The 13795-nt window shown below is 43.5% G+C and overlaps 1 protein-coding gene across 7 annotated transcripts in view; it reads right to left on the reverse strand.

Moving 5' to 3' along the window:
* The window catches only part of usp34 (ubiquitin specific peptidase 34), a 51579-nt gene extending 39826 nt beyond the window's left edge, over nucleotides 1-11753 (reverse strand). For 6 of the 7 annotated variants that reach the window (XM_030417518.1, XM_030417509.1, XM_030417488.1 and 3 more), the window contains exons 1-3: nucleotides 11374-11753; nucleotides 3022-3112; nucleotides 242-800 (exon numbers count right to left, since the gene is read on the reverse strand). In XM_030417518.1, the coding sequence (XP_030273378.1) occupies nucleotides 242-800; nucleotides 3022-3112; nucleotides 11374-11416 (693 nt within the window). In that variant the 5' untranslated portion in view covers nucleotides 11417-11753. The remainder of the gene's footprint in view (nucleotides 1-241; nucleotides 801-3021; nucleotides 3113-11373) is intronic. The other variant, XM_030417499.1, reaches the window with a different exon arrangement.
* Nucleotides 11754-13795: the final 2042 nt, after the last annotated feature.

Here is a 13795-nt window from a genome sequence, read left to right on the forward strand (position 1 = left end):
ACTAACCCGACGTGATTGGAGCTGCGCAGCCCTGATCTGTTCCTCGTTCCTCATTACTAGATAATGACTATGACTGTTCATTAAATCTAGAGTTTGTTGGTTTCATCCATGCACAACAAACAAAAGTGTTAAAACATTCAGCTGTGGTTTTATTCTAGCACAACCTTCTTGTTGAACAACACCCGGGCTCAGGGGCTTCCAGAAGCTGTTCTGGCGTGTCAGGTGTGTGACTGGGTCTTACCTCTATGGTGGGGTGTGTGTTGTGTTTGTAGGCAGTGTAGAGGGGAAACTGGATCTGGAAGATCTTGGCGGCACACAGCAGCAGCTTCTCCCTTTCCTCTGTGCTCCAGGAGCTGAACGGGTCCTGACTGTCACTGCTGCTGTTTGCTCCGACACCGCCGTCTCCACCCACGGAGCCGCTGGCGCTCTCCCCAGGCCCCAGTGCTTCCATTTGGGCTTCACATGGCTGGTTGGCACCCTGACCCTGGTTCTGGGTCTTATTCTGGTTCAGATCGGGAGTGTCGCCGTCCTCTTCGGCAGAGTCTCTCTCCACATTCACAGGTTCGTCCTCCCCGGGGGAGGAAGGCTGGGGGAGGGGCCCGGACGCAGCCTCGCCCCCGCTCCATTCAGACCCCGCCCCCTCAGTCCCAGGCACGCCACCTTTACGTGAGCGGTCCTGGACGCTGCAGAGGCGGTCTCTCAGGCTGCTGATCTGAGCGATGACCAGGTTGATGAGGGCGTAGACCAGCTGGTTGAAGACCTCCAGGTGTTTGTACTCTTTGAAGCAGCAGAGACATTGTCTGGAGACGACGCAGGACACACAGGAAGTGTTACAGAGGCAACCAACAGTATACAAACTGCTTCATTTCTTAGCAGCTACTGAATAACAAGGAAGACTGAAGGTAACTTTCTCCTCACGGTGTTTCCAAGTGGTTTAACTGTTGGCAGACGACCAGATCACTTTCTGTCAGTAACAACTACCAACAACACACAAGTTTATTCATTCCTTTAGTCTATAATGACGGCTTTTGTGCCCGTTGGCAGAGAGAATATCATCGTGACAGCGTCAAAGAGTTTCTTGGGGAGGTTACTGGGGAAACGAAGGACCTAAACACACCGAACAGACATCAAGAGCTGACCGCGACGAAGCCCAGCGCTTCACATCAGCGGCACTTGAACACACAGCGGCAGCAAACCATTTTTATGATCAAGAGTTTTTTTGACACCACTATCACAATATTGCCGCTGCCAATTGAGAATATGTCTGATGACCAGGAACAGATGTGGGGGAGGAGAGAAATTAGGAGAAATGGTGGATAGAACAGCTACAGGCTCAAGAAGGGATTCACTTAGCGGAACAGCCAATCAGAGTTCGGCTCTGCCTCCAACAGACACTTTTCACAGCAGGCATTCTGACTTAACAACGCAGGAAAAGGCACAGGTGGAATTTATAACATTAATGATGGCTGCATTCCATTTAGCTGAGCTTGTTCCAGAGCTCCATCCTGATGTTAACGGCGTCACACCCGTGCTTGTCCTGCTTTCTTAAGTCTGATTATCTGGCGTGAACATTGACTATTCAGTGAGCTCAGTCAGCCATCGAGGTGACCGACGGCCCTGAAATTCACCATCTGCCTGATTTGTTTTGATCTCGAAAAGCCAACACAGCAATCTTTTGTCCTCAAACTCGTCCTTCTTAAGATACTTCGCTTATAAGATATTAATCAACACACACTAACACATAAACCCCAGCAGGCACAACAAATCACTGCGTCTGACATATATAAGAAATGCGTCAGCAGCAGATTTTGATTGTTCAGTTCAGTGTCTTCACGTCTCTGCCACACACCAAACACTAAAACGTTCCAGCTGGATGAATGAAAACGAACCAGAACAACTGGATTGTAGCGTCACTGATGTCCTGACTCGAGGATCCCTGCTGAAGCCAGACTGTAACTGCGTTCTCACTTTCAAGCTTTCCAATCGCTTCCAAGAAGGTTTCCCTGAATGAGATTTGCAATTTTCTCTCTTTTTTTTTTGGTTTTTTAAAAGACACACAGTCCTGCTGCCCGGACAACCTTTATCCTTTTATCCTGCTAAAGGAAAGAACCGCTGACACCAACAACCCGTTCAGCACCGCCTGCAGATCATTCACTCGTTTCCTCAGCAGATCAGGAAGAAATGGGTCATAAATTTAATGTAATAAATGAACAATGTATTTATTTTAAGTAAAAAGGGGATAAAAATGTGATCAACGTGTTACGGTACAAGAATGTGCTGATGGTTAACAGATAGAGGAGCCTTCGTTTCAATTGTGTCGCTAACAGTCATTTTGTATTTTCATTTGTTTACACTGTACTTAAATACAGCTCTCATGCTACGAGAAGTGAGGTTGCATGAGGAACACAAGACCTTCAAGTGATAAACGCCTGTCCCTGATGCTGGAGGCATCAAGGTGAGCGGCGTCATTACTTACTTTAGTTTGAATCTAATGAAGTCAGTAAATAGCCACGTTTCCATAAAATGTCAAGTGAATTTTAAGCAAACTTTTGAAGGTTTGCAAATACTATAAAGTTTTGAGCACGGCTAACTAAAGCGTAACTTGCTCAGAGGATGACGCAGTGCAGGCTACGTGGCTACGTCAGGCTACGTGGCTACGTCAGGCTACATCAGGCTACGTCAGGCTACGCGGCTACGTCAGGCTACGTCAGGCTACGTCAGGCTACGTCAGGCTACATGGCTACATCAGGCTACGTCAGGCTACGTCAGGCTACGTCAGGCTACGTCAGGCTACGTGACTACGTCAGGCGTGGATGTGGAGGTAAACAGAGGCTAGCATAAACAAACCAGGGGACAAAATGGAGAGAGATCTTCAGGAATTGCTTTGGAAAGGGCAAGTCGTAATCAGGCTGAGGAACTTCTGTCAACACGTGCCCACTGCTGACAGATCTCAAACTGCTTTATGGAAACACTGATGTAAACTTTAAATCAGGTGACTCATGTCGGATGTGAGTGACTGACCTCTGTGTCCAGGAGCTGATGTAGCCCAGCACTCGCAGGGCATGTTCCTTCTTCAGCTGGAAGCCTCCTTCACTGCTGTCTGCATCCGATACTGAGGAGGAACAAGAGGGAGCGGCTGTTAGAGATCAGCTGGATACATCAAGACATCTCCGACCGAACACGTGTTATTCTAACTTTTCATTTTCCACAGAAACGCAGACTGAACACCTCCAATGAACTGCTGGTTGGTTTTATATGGCAACACTCACCAAACAGTCAGAAACACAACAGATTATGATATGTGTCACATAGTCGAGTTCCCCAGAGTTTTCTTTCAGTTTCACTCGTTCACTTTGGGTCAGAGATTAAACAATCGACATGAAGACTGATGTGGTCGACAACTATTGGTTTATAACTGTATCAGGATCAAAATATAACACAGACTGATTTATAATCTTCATCAGTCTTATGTCACAATGTTACAGAAAGTGAGAACATTCTTCCTGAATCCACCAAAAACTATTGGGGGCTGTTCCAGGCTGAGACCCATCCCCCATCCAAGTCTGGTGGAAATCTGCTCTAGTTTTTGTGTAATCCTGCTGACAAACCAACAAACGCACACCGTCCACCCTTGACCCCTTTCTATCCTCAACTAAAGAGATTCTAGTCCAAACACAAGCCTTTGTCCACTGTCTGAGGCTTTTGTACCGTTTCACAGTAATCTAAACAGTTCAGCACAATTCAACAAGTCTCAAACATTTCATCTACGAACCTTCAGAGAAAAATCCAACAGTACTGATTAGAAATCACTGGCCTGAGATCAGTAGATCATTTCATTTCCCACAACAACCCAAAAACAGACACGGGTGAAAACGTAACCTCCTCGTCAGAGTGACAACTAAAAATAGGAAACATCGTCGTCTTTAACGAAGGGTTAACACTGTCAGGCATATTCATGTATGGGTGAGGAAAACATGGTCAGTTCTCCAGAGGAATGAGGAGACATTCCCCAGAAAGGGAACATCTTGAGAAACAAAGATCATATCACACATGTTCTCATGGTCAGTGACTGAAGAAGGAATCGGCTGAGGCCTGAGGCTCAAGAATAAATCAAGTTTGTTTCACTGCAAACAACAAAGACATCGTCATGACGAGAAATAATCGAAGGACAATATGAACAAATTCCATCGATTAAGACACGTCGGCTCCACCATGTTTAAGAGTATTCAGTATCAGATGTTGATAATCCAATGAGCTGGTACCATGGCGCTGAACATCGACACCCGACTCCGACAGCTTCTCTCCAACGTTACTGTTCTTGTTTTGGCCTTCAAAGATTCATATCAGTCAGACTCGGTTCAGAGGAATCAAGTGTCTCCACTGAATCACTGACCTGAATTTGGCAGCGAAGAGACGGAACATAAAAAACAGAAACAACAGTAACCTGTCGACCATGTTGGCCGTTCAGGCAGGAACCAGAACTCTTTCAGCTCTGCGTGTGAACAGAAGCTCCTCTGAGGCCCACTTCCACACACGGGTGTTCTGGGACGCCGGCCCGGCGGCCTTGGCCGTTGTCCTGCTGCCGCGCTGAGGGATTGTGTCGTTTCACTGCTTTGATGATGATGTTGTCTGGGAACAGGAGCCGACATTAAACTCAGTTTATGGCTGCAGCTCACTGAGGATATAAATACGAGGAGGAGGAGGAGGAGGAGGAGGACACCAGCACTGTGTGATCACACTCCTCAGCTCAGCAGCGACTGTAACGTTCAGCCAGACTGGAGGCGTTTAAATAGAAACGTTCCAGCTGTGACACTATAATAAGTACTGATCAACTCAGACGTGTCGTTTTAAAAAGGCAACAGCAGGTGGAGAAGAATCTGAAGCTCTCAGAATGACAAAACGCTTCAAGTAAAAACACTTTCTTTCTGAGGTTTCCTTGTTTTTTAAAATTATTTCAGCTCACATGGTGATTGTTAGATGGTTTTCTGTATTGAGCTGTAGAAGCAGCTCAGGGCGTCCTCGCACTATTTCACCAACTTCTAATGTGCACAGGATGTTGCTTCAGTAATTCAGGGACAGTCCGGCACACAGACTGTATTCAGATGACAGATGCTTCAATGAAGCCAGTCGTCAGTTGTGTTAATCAGAAGTTTACAGCAAACAAACCAGAGATTTAAGTTGAAGAGGAGAAAATCAATCTAATAGCCAATAGTTGCTTTTTTAATGTGCTTGTCACTTCACTTACACTTTCCGTTTGAGGAACGTATTATGAGTTAGAGGAGTAATAAATAATCTGACCGTCTTGCAGAAAAGTGTGAAGCAAAAACACGTGTAGAAACAGCCAAACAATCTGCCTTTTTTTTCTGCATTATAAGACAGTTAATTTAGTTTGACTGCATCATTGCTTTATTCTGCGGACGTGTTAAAACAACATTCACACTCAAAACTCTTCATTTCAAGTGTAGAAATCAACACCCACTGGATACAGCTGTGTTTAACCACAAGCAACCGTTTCAAATGTCCAATTTAGTCGATTGGGATTTATATTTCTCGTTCTTTTTGCCAGTGAAACGTGACATCGTGTCGTGGATGCAGAGAAAAAAAAAGCCTCTCACAGTAATTTAACAGTAATCCGACAGACGGACGTGAATAAAAAGCCTCTCCTCACTGAAGTTGTGCTCAGACACACCAGTGCTTTGAGCTAAATGCTAACGACAGCATGCTAACCTGAATCTTCACCATGTTTACCATCTTAGTTAGCATGCTAACTTGAGCTAAGTAAACAGCTGGGGCTGAAGGGAATTAAATTAGTACAACAGGTTTTTATTCAAACATCAAAGTTTTGGACAAACTGAACTGTAACGTGATGACGGTGTTTGATGTAATTGTGAAGGCTCAGCCAGGTGAGTTCAGCTGAGGGGATCAATGTTTGAACTGAAGCTTAATCCATCTGATATTTGACCACGGTGGTCGGTCAACACGCCATCGTCACCAAACCAGCTTCTTCCCAACAATGACACAGCACAACGTCTTCCAGACAGTCCGAAAACCCAACAACTCGTCGTAAATGACAAAGAAAAGCACAAAGAAAATCCTCACGAACCAGAAAATGTAGAAACACACCATAAAGGATTCATCTGTTATCAGGATCGCTGGATACTAATGTTCTTCTGATCACGTTATCAGCTACTCACTGCAGCTCTGAACTCTTCATGATTCAAGTCACATCTTCTTGACATAAACTCACTTATTTGAGTTTGTCTGTGGTCAAAGTCTAAACTAAGTCTGTATGATTTAACGTCTGATCCTTGTGACTTTGATATAAAGATATCACAGGTCCAGGACTACAGCTAACCATTATGTATTTCATCACAATTAATTGATGATCAAGAGATAAATCCAAGAAAAAAACCAAAACCATCTTCACGTTGTTTTGTCTGACAAACAGTCCAAAACCAACAGATATTCCATTCACACACAGAACACACAAAAAGCAGCAAATCCTCGTATCTGCGGAGACCACGTGGATCAGCCCAACACCGCTCCCTGTTGTAAGAGGGGATTCTGCCTCACACACACACACAAACACAAACACACACACATGCTGCTGCAGCAAATCTGAGGTCGCAGGTCAGCTGCAGACTGAACACATGGAGCTGCCAGTCTTGCAGACAGAGCTGTCTCAGCTGACAGCGGCCTGCTGGGGAGCCGCTGACCCGACGCTCAACAACACCGGATTGTATCAGTGAAAGCTGTGAAGGCGTCCGATACAAACACGATACCTGCCGCACAACAACACACAGACACACAACCAGTTATCACAGCTGAACTGGTGAGCAGCAGCAGCAGGTTTCTGTCAGTAATCTGAGTCAGAATCGAGCAGCGAGGGGAAGCTGTGTGTGTGTGTGTGTGTGTGTGTGTGTGTGTGTGTGTGTGTGTGTGCGTGACAGCAGACGTCCGTCCACAGCACCGAGCGTCCACAGCTGAGGACTGAAAGCTGCTTGGTCAGATTTTCACTCTTCATCAGAAAAAGTTCCTGATTCAAACCAAATACTTTACAGTTTTACACAGTTTCATATATCACTCACTTGGCCGCACGATTAATAAATTAAATACTTTGCAATACGGCTTGAGTGCAACAGCCAAATCACAGATTCTGCAGTTTGTTGATGAAGATAAAATGTGTTAACAGCTTTATAATGAAGCACCGTGGAGCTGCAGAGACGTCCGGATCTGCACATCTTTGTTCTCCACATGTAAGAAAACATGTCTGATTGGTGCAGACGCCAACACATGTCACATCATCAGGATTTTAATAGCAGCAATATGATTATTTTTACCAAATCCTGCAGCACTAAATCTCAGTTCTCTTATGGCTGCTCCAGATCCTGAGTTTTAATGTGTTTTGTAGAAAGAAGGAAAAGAAACAAAAATGACTTTATAATTGTCTTTTTTGGGTGAACTGTTCCTTTAAGAATGCAGGTGAAGATTAAAGCTGCTGTTAAGTTTATATCATGCATCACATGATATGTGACAAACACCAATTAGACACCACACCCACAGTTTCCCAAAAACACACAGATTTTCTTCCACACGTCAGGATTAGACGAGTGTAATCTGATGACTGCAGCGTGTTTCTGTTCCACACATCAGAACAGAAACACTGGAGCAACACTCCTACAGATTAAACTCTGTAAAACAGAGTCGCTGCTCATTCAAAATGCACCATACAGCCAAAAATAGGTGGAGACTCTTTGTATACTTCTAGTCTGGAGTTCCCCTCAAGTCACAATGTGTGGAAATCTAACTGCTACAGCACACAATGACTTCTTCCAGCTCTGTGTCTGCAGTTTGTGTTTGTCTCTTTCCTGCTTCAACATGACAATGCTCCTGTCCTCCAAGCCAGATCCATAAAGGAATCTGTTGCCAAGTTCGGTGTTGAAGAACTCATCTGGTCTGCACAGAACCAGAACCCAGAGCTCCACCTCATCCAACATCTTCCCGGCCAGGTCAACACCAGCAGCCGGCGGCTTCAGACAAACATGGCTGCCTGGCTTTAGCGAGCAGCTGTCATTATGAAGAATGATAAAGTTACGATATTGACCTTTAATCATCACTCGACATAACGCTCTAACAATAAGAAGACAAAGGAGGAGCAGCCGAAACAGAAAGTGTTCAGGCAGAAACCGTCCCTCCTCTTCTGGTGTTCCCCCAAAACACATGTGTGGTGAGACACACTCAGTGTTCCAAGGATTAGACATATCATGTTTGTCAATTTAAAAGATTATTTTTTCACTCAAGAAAGTCACAGTTTGTTGTAAAAGTAGCGAAGCAGCATTAAGTTTAGTGAGTATGTCACCAACACGGCTGTCGCTGTCAGCTGCCGCTCATGAGAGACGACTACAAGGTTTCAGCTGCAGGGATGCATCGTATTTAAATTCATTTTATCTGTTATCTTAGGATATCAATGAAATGTTTCATTAATAAACAGAAGCAACAATGTGAACAGCATTTACAAGCTCTGACACAGAAGGTTTCACCAATAAACGCAGAAATATTAAATCATCCATCCTTCTTCACCACATCTCAGTTTTTACCCTCAACTACAGGTTATTCATTCATTCTTAAAACACAGAAATGTGAATCATCTGTGATCTTCACGTATCGTCGATGAGAGGCAGCTAATTATCAGTTATCTGTATCGGCAAAGACAATCCGTATTGTGACAACACTTGAACGACTGTGTGTGTGTGTGTGTAGCCTTTCTGATTTCTTATTCTTCAACAGTGTCACGGCGGCTGTAGCTCAGGAGGTTGAGCGGGTCGTCTAGTAATCTGAAGGTCGCCGGTTCAAATCCCGGCTCCCCCAGCTGCATGTTGAAGTGTCTCCTGATGTGCTGGTCGGCACCTTGCATGGACGCCACCAATATCAATGTGTGAATGCATGAATTACTGTGAGTCGCTTTGAACAGAACATCTGATAGATGCTTTAAACTGAAGATGAAAAAAATCACGTTTCATTCATGACACAAACAAAGTAACCAGGACCTGGATGACTGAGAACCTTCATCATTTTATCTGAGGGGAACAGAACCTGTTTATTCAACTACACAGCAGGATAGATAGAGGTTCTGCTAAGAATGAAGGACGCAGGTTTAACATGTAAATAAATCAATGTCATGTGTGCATCTCCTGTATGAAACAGATTTAATGCTCTCACTGCAGAATGGAGAGCAAACCTCTGCAGCCAGGTCCTAAAGTCTGGTTCAAAGTCTTCCTAGAGGACAGGACTGTAGAATAAAAGCCATGGTTTGAAATGTTCAGCCTTTGTCTGCAGACGAGTGTTAGAGCCAGGAGTGAGGACTTGACATTCAAAGAATAAAGGCCGACTTTTGGACACTACATCGACCAGCTCATGACTGCCCCAACATGTGTAGATGAACTGGTGAAACTCCACATGAGATTGTACTTCAGCTCGTATCAGTGCAGTTGTCAGTATGAGGAGATGGTTACACTACAATCAGAACGTTACACCCTCAGGATGTAGTAACTGTAGGCTCAAACAGCTCGCACAGTCGAGGTACAATTTCATGAATTAAGTCTAAATGTCAACTAGGAAGTCAACTCTTCTGGTCCATTAATCCAGTTACATTAATCCAGCCTTGTTTACGAGCCGTCCGAGCCTCAGTCTCTGATGTTACTACATCGTTTGGAGAGTCGTACACTGTGTTGATGAGAAGGACAGTTTCACCAACACGTCTACACAAGACATTCTGTTGAGGCGGCTTAAATCGTGAAATGTCAAGTCTATTCTCCACATTTTGAGTTTTTTCTTGAAGTGCATGATGACAAAAACCTGTCCTCCTCTCATCTGTTTCTCACCCCGCGGCTCCGACGCTCAGTTTGTGTCTGAGGTGTTGGGGTGTCCACATATTTTTAGCCATACACACCGAGGATGACATTCCTCTCCAATAACAGGTGGCCAACATCTCAGGCTCTCACAGCCGGAGTGAAATGTGTGTGCATGCATCCACACAAGTGTTTATCTTCTATTTGACAACCACATGCCAGCTCGTCCAAGAAGACATCAGCCTGATGTCCAGGTGCAGTTTGACTCAGTGAGAACATGCTGCATTCAGGTTAAAGTGGATTCCTACAGATCCTGCAGGAGGAGCATCCACTTCACACACACACACACCGGCTCATGACAAACACAGGAAAAACTGCAAATAACCCGCAAATCACTGCATGCTAACTGCTTCAGGAATAGAGTCAAAGCACACAGAAAAATCTTTGGTTTCTTGCAGACAGCTGTGCAGTGCAGCAGGGCCTGGTTAGCACGCCTGGACTGACGGCTAACTTTTAGCTATAAAGGCAACCTTGTATTTACGTTTGCTGGGTTAAGTTGACGTTAGCCTCCCGTGTGTGAAACGGGACTTGATGGCAAAGATCCGAAATAATTGTCCCACCAAAATGAGCCAAAAGTAAGGTTATAGTACATGAGACATCAGCCGAGATATATCGACAAAGCTACTGAGGATTAACGATATGCTATGTGCCAAAATATGCGCCTCGTTGCAGCCATTAATTTTCTGGGTTAGCTTGAGTCGCCGCGAGCTAAAGCTATGTTCCCATTTATCAGGCTCGCCAAAACACACATAAGAAATTCACATCATTTTAATCGTGTCAGCAATATCAACCGTGACCGTGTTATTGACAGTTAGCAGGCCATTTTGAACTGTGAATGTGACCATCCGCAAAACAATGGGTGGCAGCGTAGTGGACAGCTAGCAGACTGACCTGACAAACACATCAAACAAAGTCAGGCTGCTCGCTAGCTAAACCTAGCTAACTTAGCTAACTTCAAAATCCGAGCAAACCGCCTTTTAGCAAACAGCAGCTGCCTTCTAAACCGCTCGCGTGCACCGTGTTAACCGTCGCTAACGTGTCATGAGCCGTGGCTGTAATGTCACACACAAAAATGGTCGATGTCTTTAAATTCAGAGTGGATTTAGGAGTTAGCTTGTGTGAGTTCTGTGAGGAGTGTTTGACAGACAGGCCCCAAAAAACTGACTGCCAATCTGGAAAAGGGAAAAAGGCATCTGCATTCATATCAACCCGACACAGTGTGACACGAAGACACAACGTTGACCGACTGCAACACATGCAGAAACAATGTCACCACGTCCGCTGTCTTTACTCCTGCAAACGTCTGGATGGAAAAGACGGAGCCAATCAAGAAAACACACAAAGTTATATTTAGCTAGCCTCCGAGCTAACATGCTCCCATGAAGCTTCAGTGGACAGCGATGCTAACATCAAGCAGTTGGTTCAGCATCGCCTGGATGTAAATAAAAATGACTTGTTTACTTACTTTCATTTAAAACCTCCACCAGCTCGGCGCAGTTTTCACACATTGTTCATGAAGAGGAAAACTGTGTGCACCTACTCAAACCATTGCTCTGGAAACTGTTGTTGGCTGGCAGTTGGTTGTTTTTTGGGGTAGAAAAAAAGGCCCAGTGGAGGGAGTGATTGGTGAAGGTTATTCCACTGAGTGAAACCAGGGGAGACAAAAAGGTGTAGGACGTGATTTGCATCCAAGCGAAGTTGATGTACACCAAAAGTTACGAGGCACTGGAAGGCAGAAATCGAGTCAGTCTCCAATCTGAGCGTTACTTGAGAGAGCAGACATAGCAGCCATGTTGAAAAAGGAGGGGGGGCGACACAGAGTGACGACCGTTCGGCTCTTTCCGTCCTGTCTCCTCCGCGCGTTCGGGTTTCTTCGGTGCTCTCGCGATATCTCCTTCGTGAAGTAATGTTTACAACCTTTCCTCGGGAGTTCAAGGACAAGTGTGCTCACAGTCATCAGGATGACTTTAATTAGGTCAGTGCAGACAAATATCAGTGTTGATACTAAAAACCTCATGTCAAATTAACAAAAGTACATTTTTTGGATGCATAATTATGACTTTATATTTTAAAATAATGTTGTTTTTATCTTGTGAATATTACTTTTATCTCCATTTCTGCTTTTTAATCTGATTATTATGACTATTTATGTCATAACTTCAATACTGATTTTTAAACATCTCATAATGTTGGTTTTATATTGTAAATGTGACTTTTATCTCCATTTTTGCTTTTTAATCTGATTATTATAACTTTTTATGTCATAAATATGATTTAATGTCACAATAATAATTCATGAACCGTACAACCAGCACTGCTCCCAATAGCATACATCTGCATAAAATTCTTATAAATACCTACATTTATTATTATTTGTAAATTTGTCATTTTTTATTTTGTACACTAAAAATGTTCATATGTGTTTATTCATTCTATTCTATTTCTATAGCTTTTTAAATTATTTTGTTTATAATATTCTCTATTGTTATTGTTTTTTAAAAGCACTACTGTCCTTTTGCTGCTGCAACAAATATCCACATGTGTGGGACAATAAAGGTGCTGATTCTGATTCTGATTCTGATTCTGATGGGAATATTAGTTTTCATCATTTGTTTAAATCTTTAACTGGCAGAAATTTTTTTTCCATACAAATACACATTTTATTATTAAGATGCAAAATTCTGTTAGGATCCAAAGTTCCCCTTCATGGACTGACTGGAAATAAGTATTTAAACTAGTGAAAAACAAAACAGCATAAACAATATTATCTTTTTTTAATGTTTAATCCCACATTTGGTAGCTCTGATATAACTGAGTGAACCACGACAACTAGAAAATCATGTAATGAGGTTTAAGGGTTTATTTTGTCTGTACAGTGCACTAAAGCTAAAAACAGTGGTACCCTTTAATATGTGTTTACTACATCTGTTCACATCTACTCTGATGTAATACAACCTAAATTACACCGGGGCAGGTCAACTTTAAAACATCTTCTAACCAGACCTAGTTGTCATAACTTTCTCTGGACTCGCAATGTAGTTTTTGTGAACGTGTATGCTTGAAAACATCTATCGAATATAAAGATTCCCTCTCCATGAGACCAGCGACCAACCTGAGACTCATTTCATGTCTCGACTGGCTGCTCTCAGTGTGTATTTCAGTCTGGACTGACAGGGCAGAACATTCTTCAGTAACGTAACACATTCTTTATTTGCTTCATCATTCAGCCGTCGGTCCATGTCACTGTAATAATGATTTAATGATAGTTTTGGTAATACTGAGCAGGGAACTCATTTTATGTCACTTCTTGTTCCCAATTAGACCCCTGACTGTGGAGGAAAGTCCGGGACAGTCAGCACTCCTCTTCTTCTTCTTTAGTCTTCAGATAGAGTGAAACCTTTCAGGTGTGTTTAGGTTCATTATCCTGAGTGCTGCTTCTCCTCAGTCGGATTGGAGTCCATCCTGTTCAGCCCAGACATGAATCTTCTATTCAGATTAATCAATAAAGACTTTTTTTAGTCATCCACTGTGAAATTCTGATATTTCTTAGCCAACCTCAACTGTTCAGCATCCTCCCTGCCCTGAGAAATGGTTTAGAATCTGGTGCTCGTCCTCTGAAGACACCAGAACAGCTTCCTCTGTCAGGACTCTGGCTTGTTGTTTATTTATCTGTGATGAAGTTGCTTTTCTATCCCTCAGTGAACTGAGCTTGATGTATTGATCTTCTTGTGATGTGGTCAGGCTTTGGATACAACTGATCCAGTGTCTGTGAAGGGTTTTACAGTTCCGTGCACTGCTCCCTTAGAAACCTTTGGTCCAGTTATGATTTAATGTCCAGAAATCCCCCAATTAAACTCCTGACAACCTCACTCAGTTCCTGAATCCCC

The sequence above is a fragment of the Sparus aurata genome, chromosome 1, assembly GCF_900880675.1.
Source record: "Sparus aurata chromosome 1, fSpaAur1.1, whole genome shotgun sequence".
Classification (NCBI taxonomy): domain Eukaryota; kingdom Metazoa; phylum Chordata; class Actinopteri; order Spariformes; family Sparidae; genus Sparus; species Sparus aurata.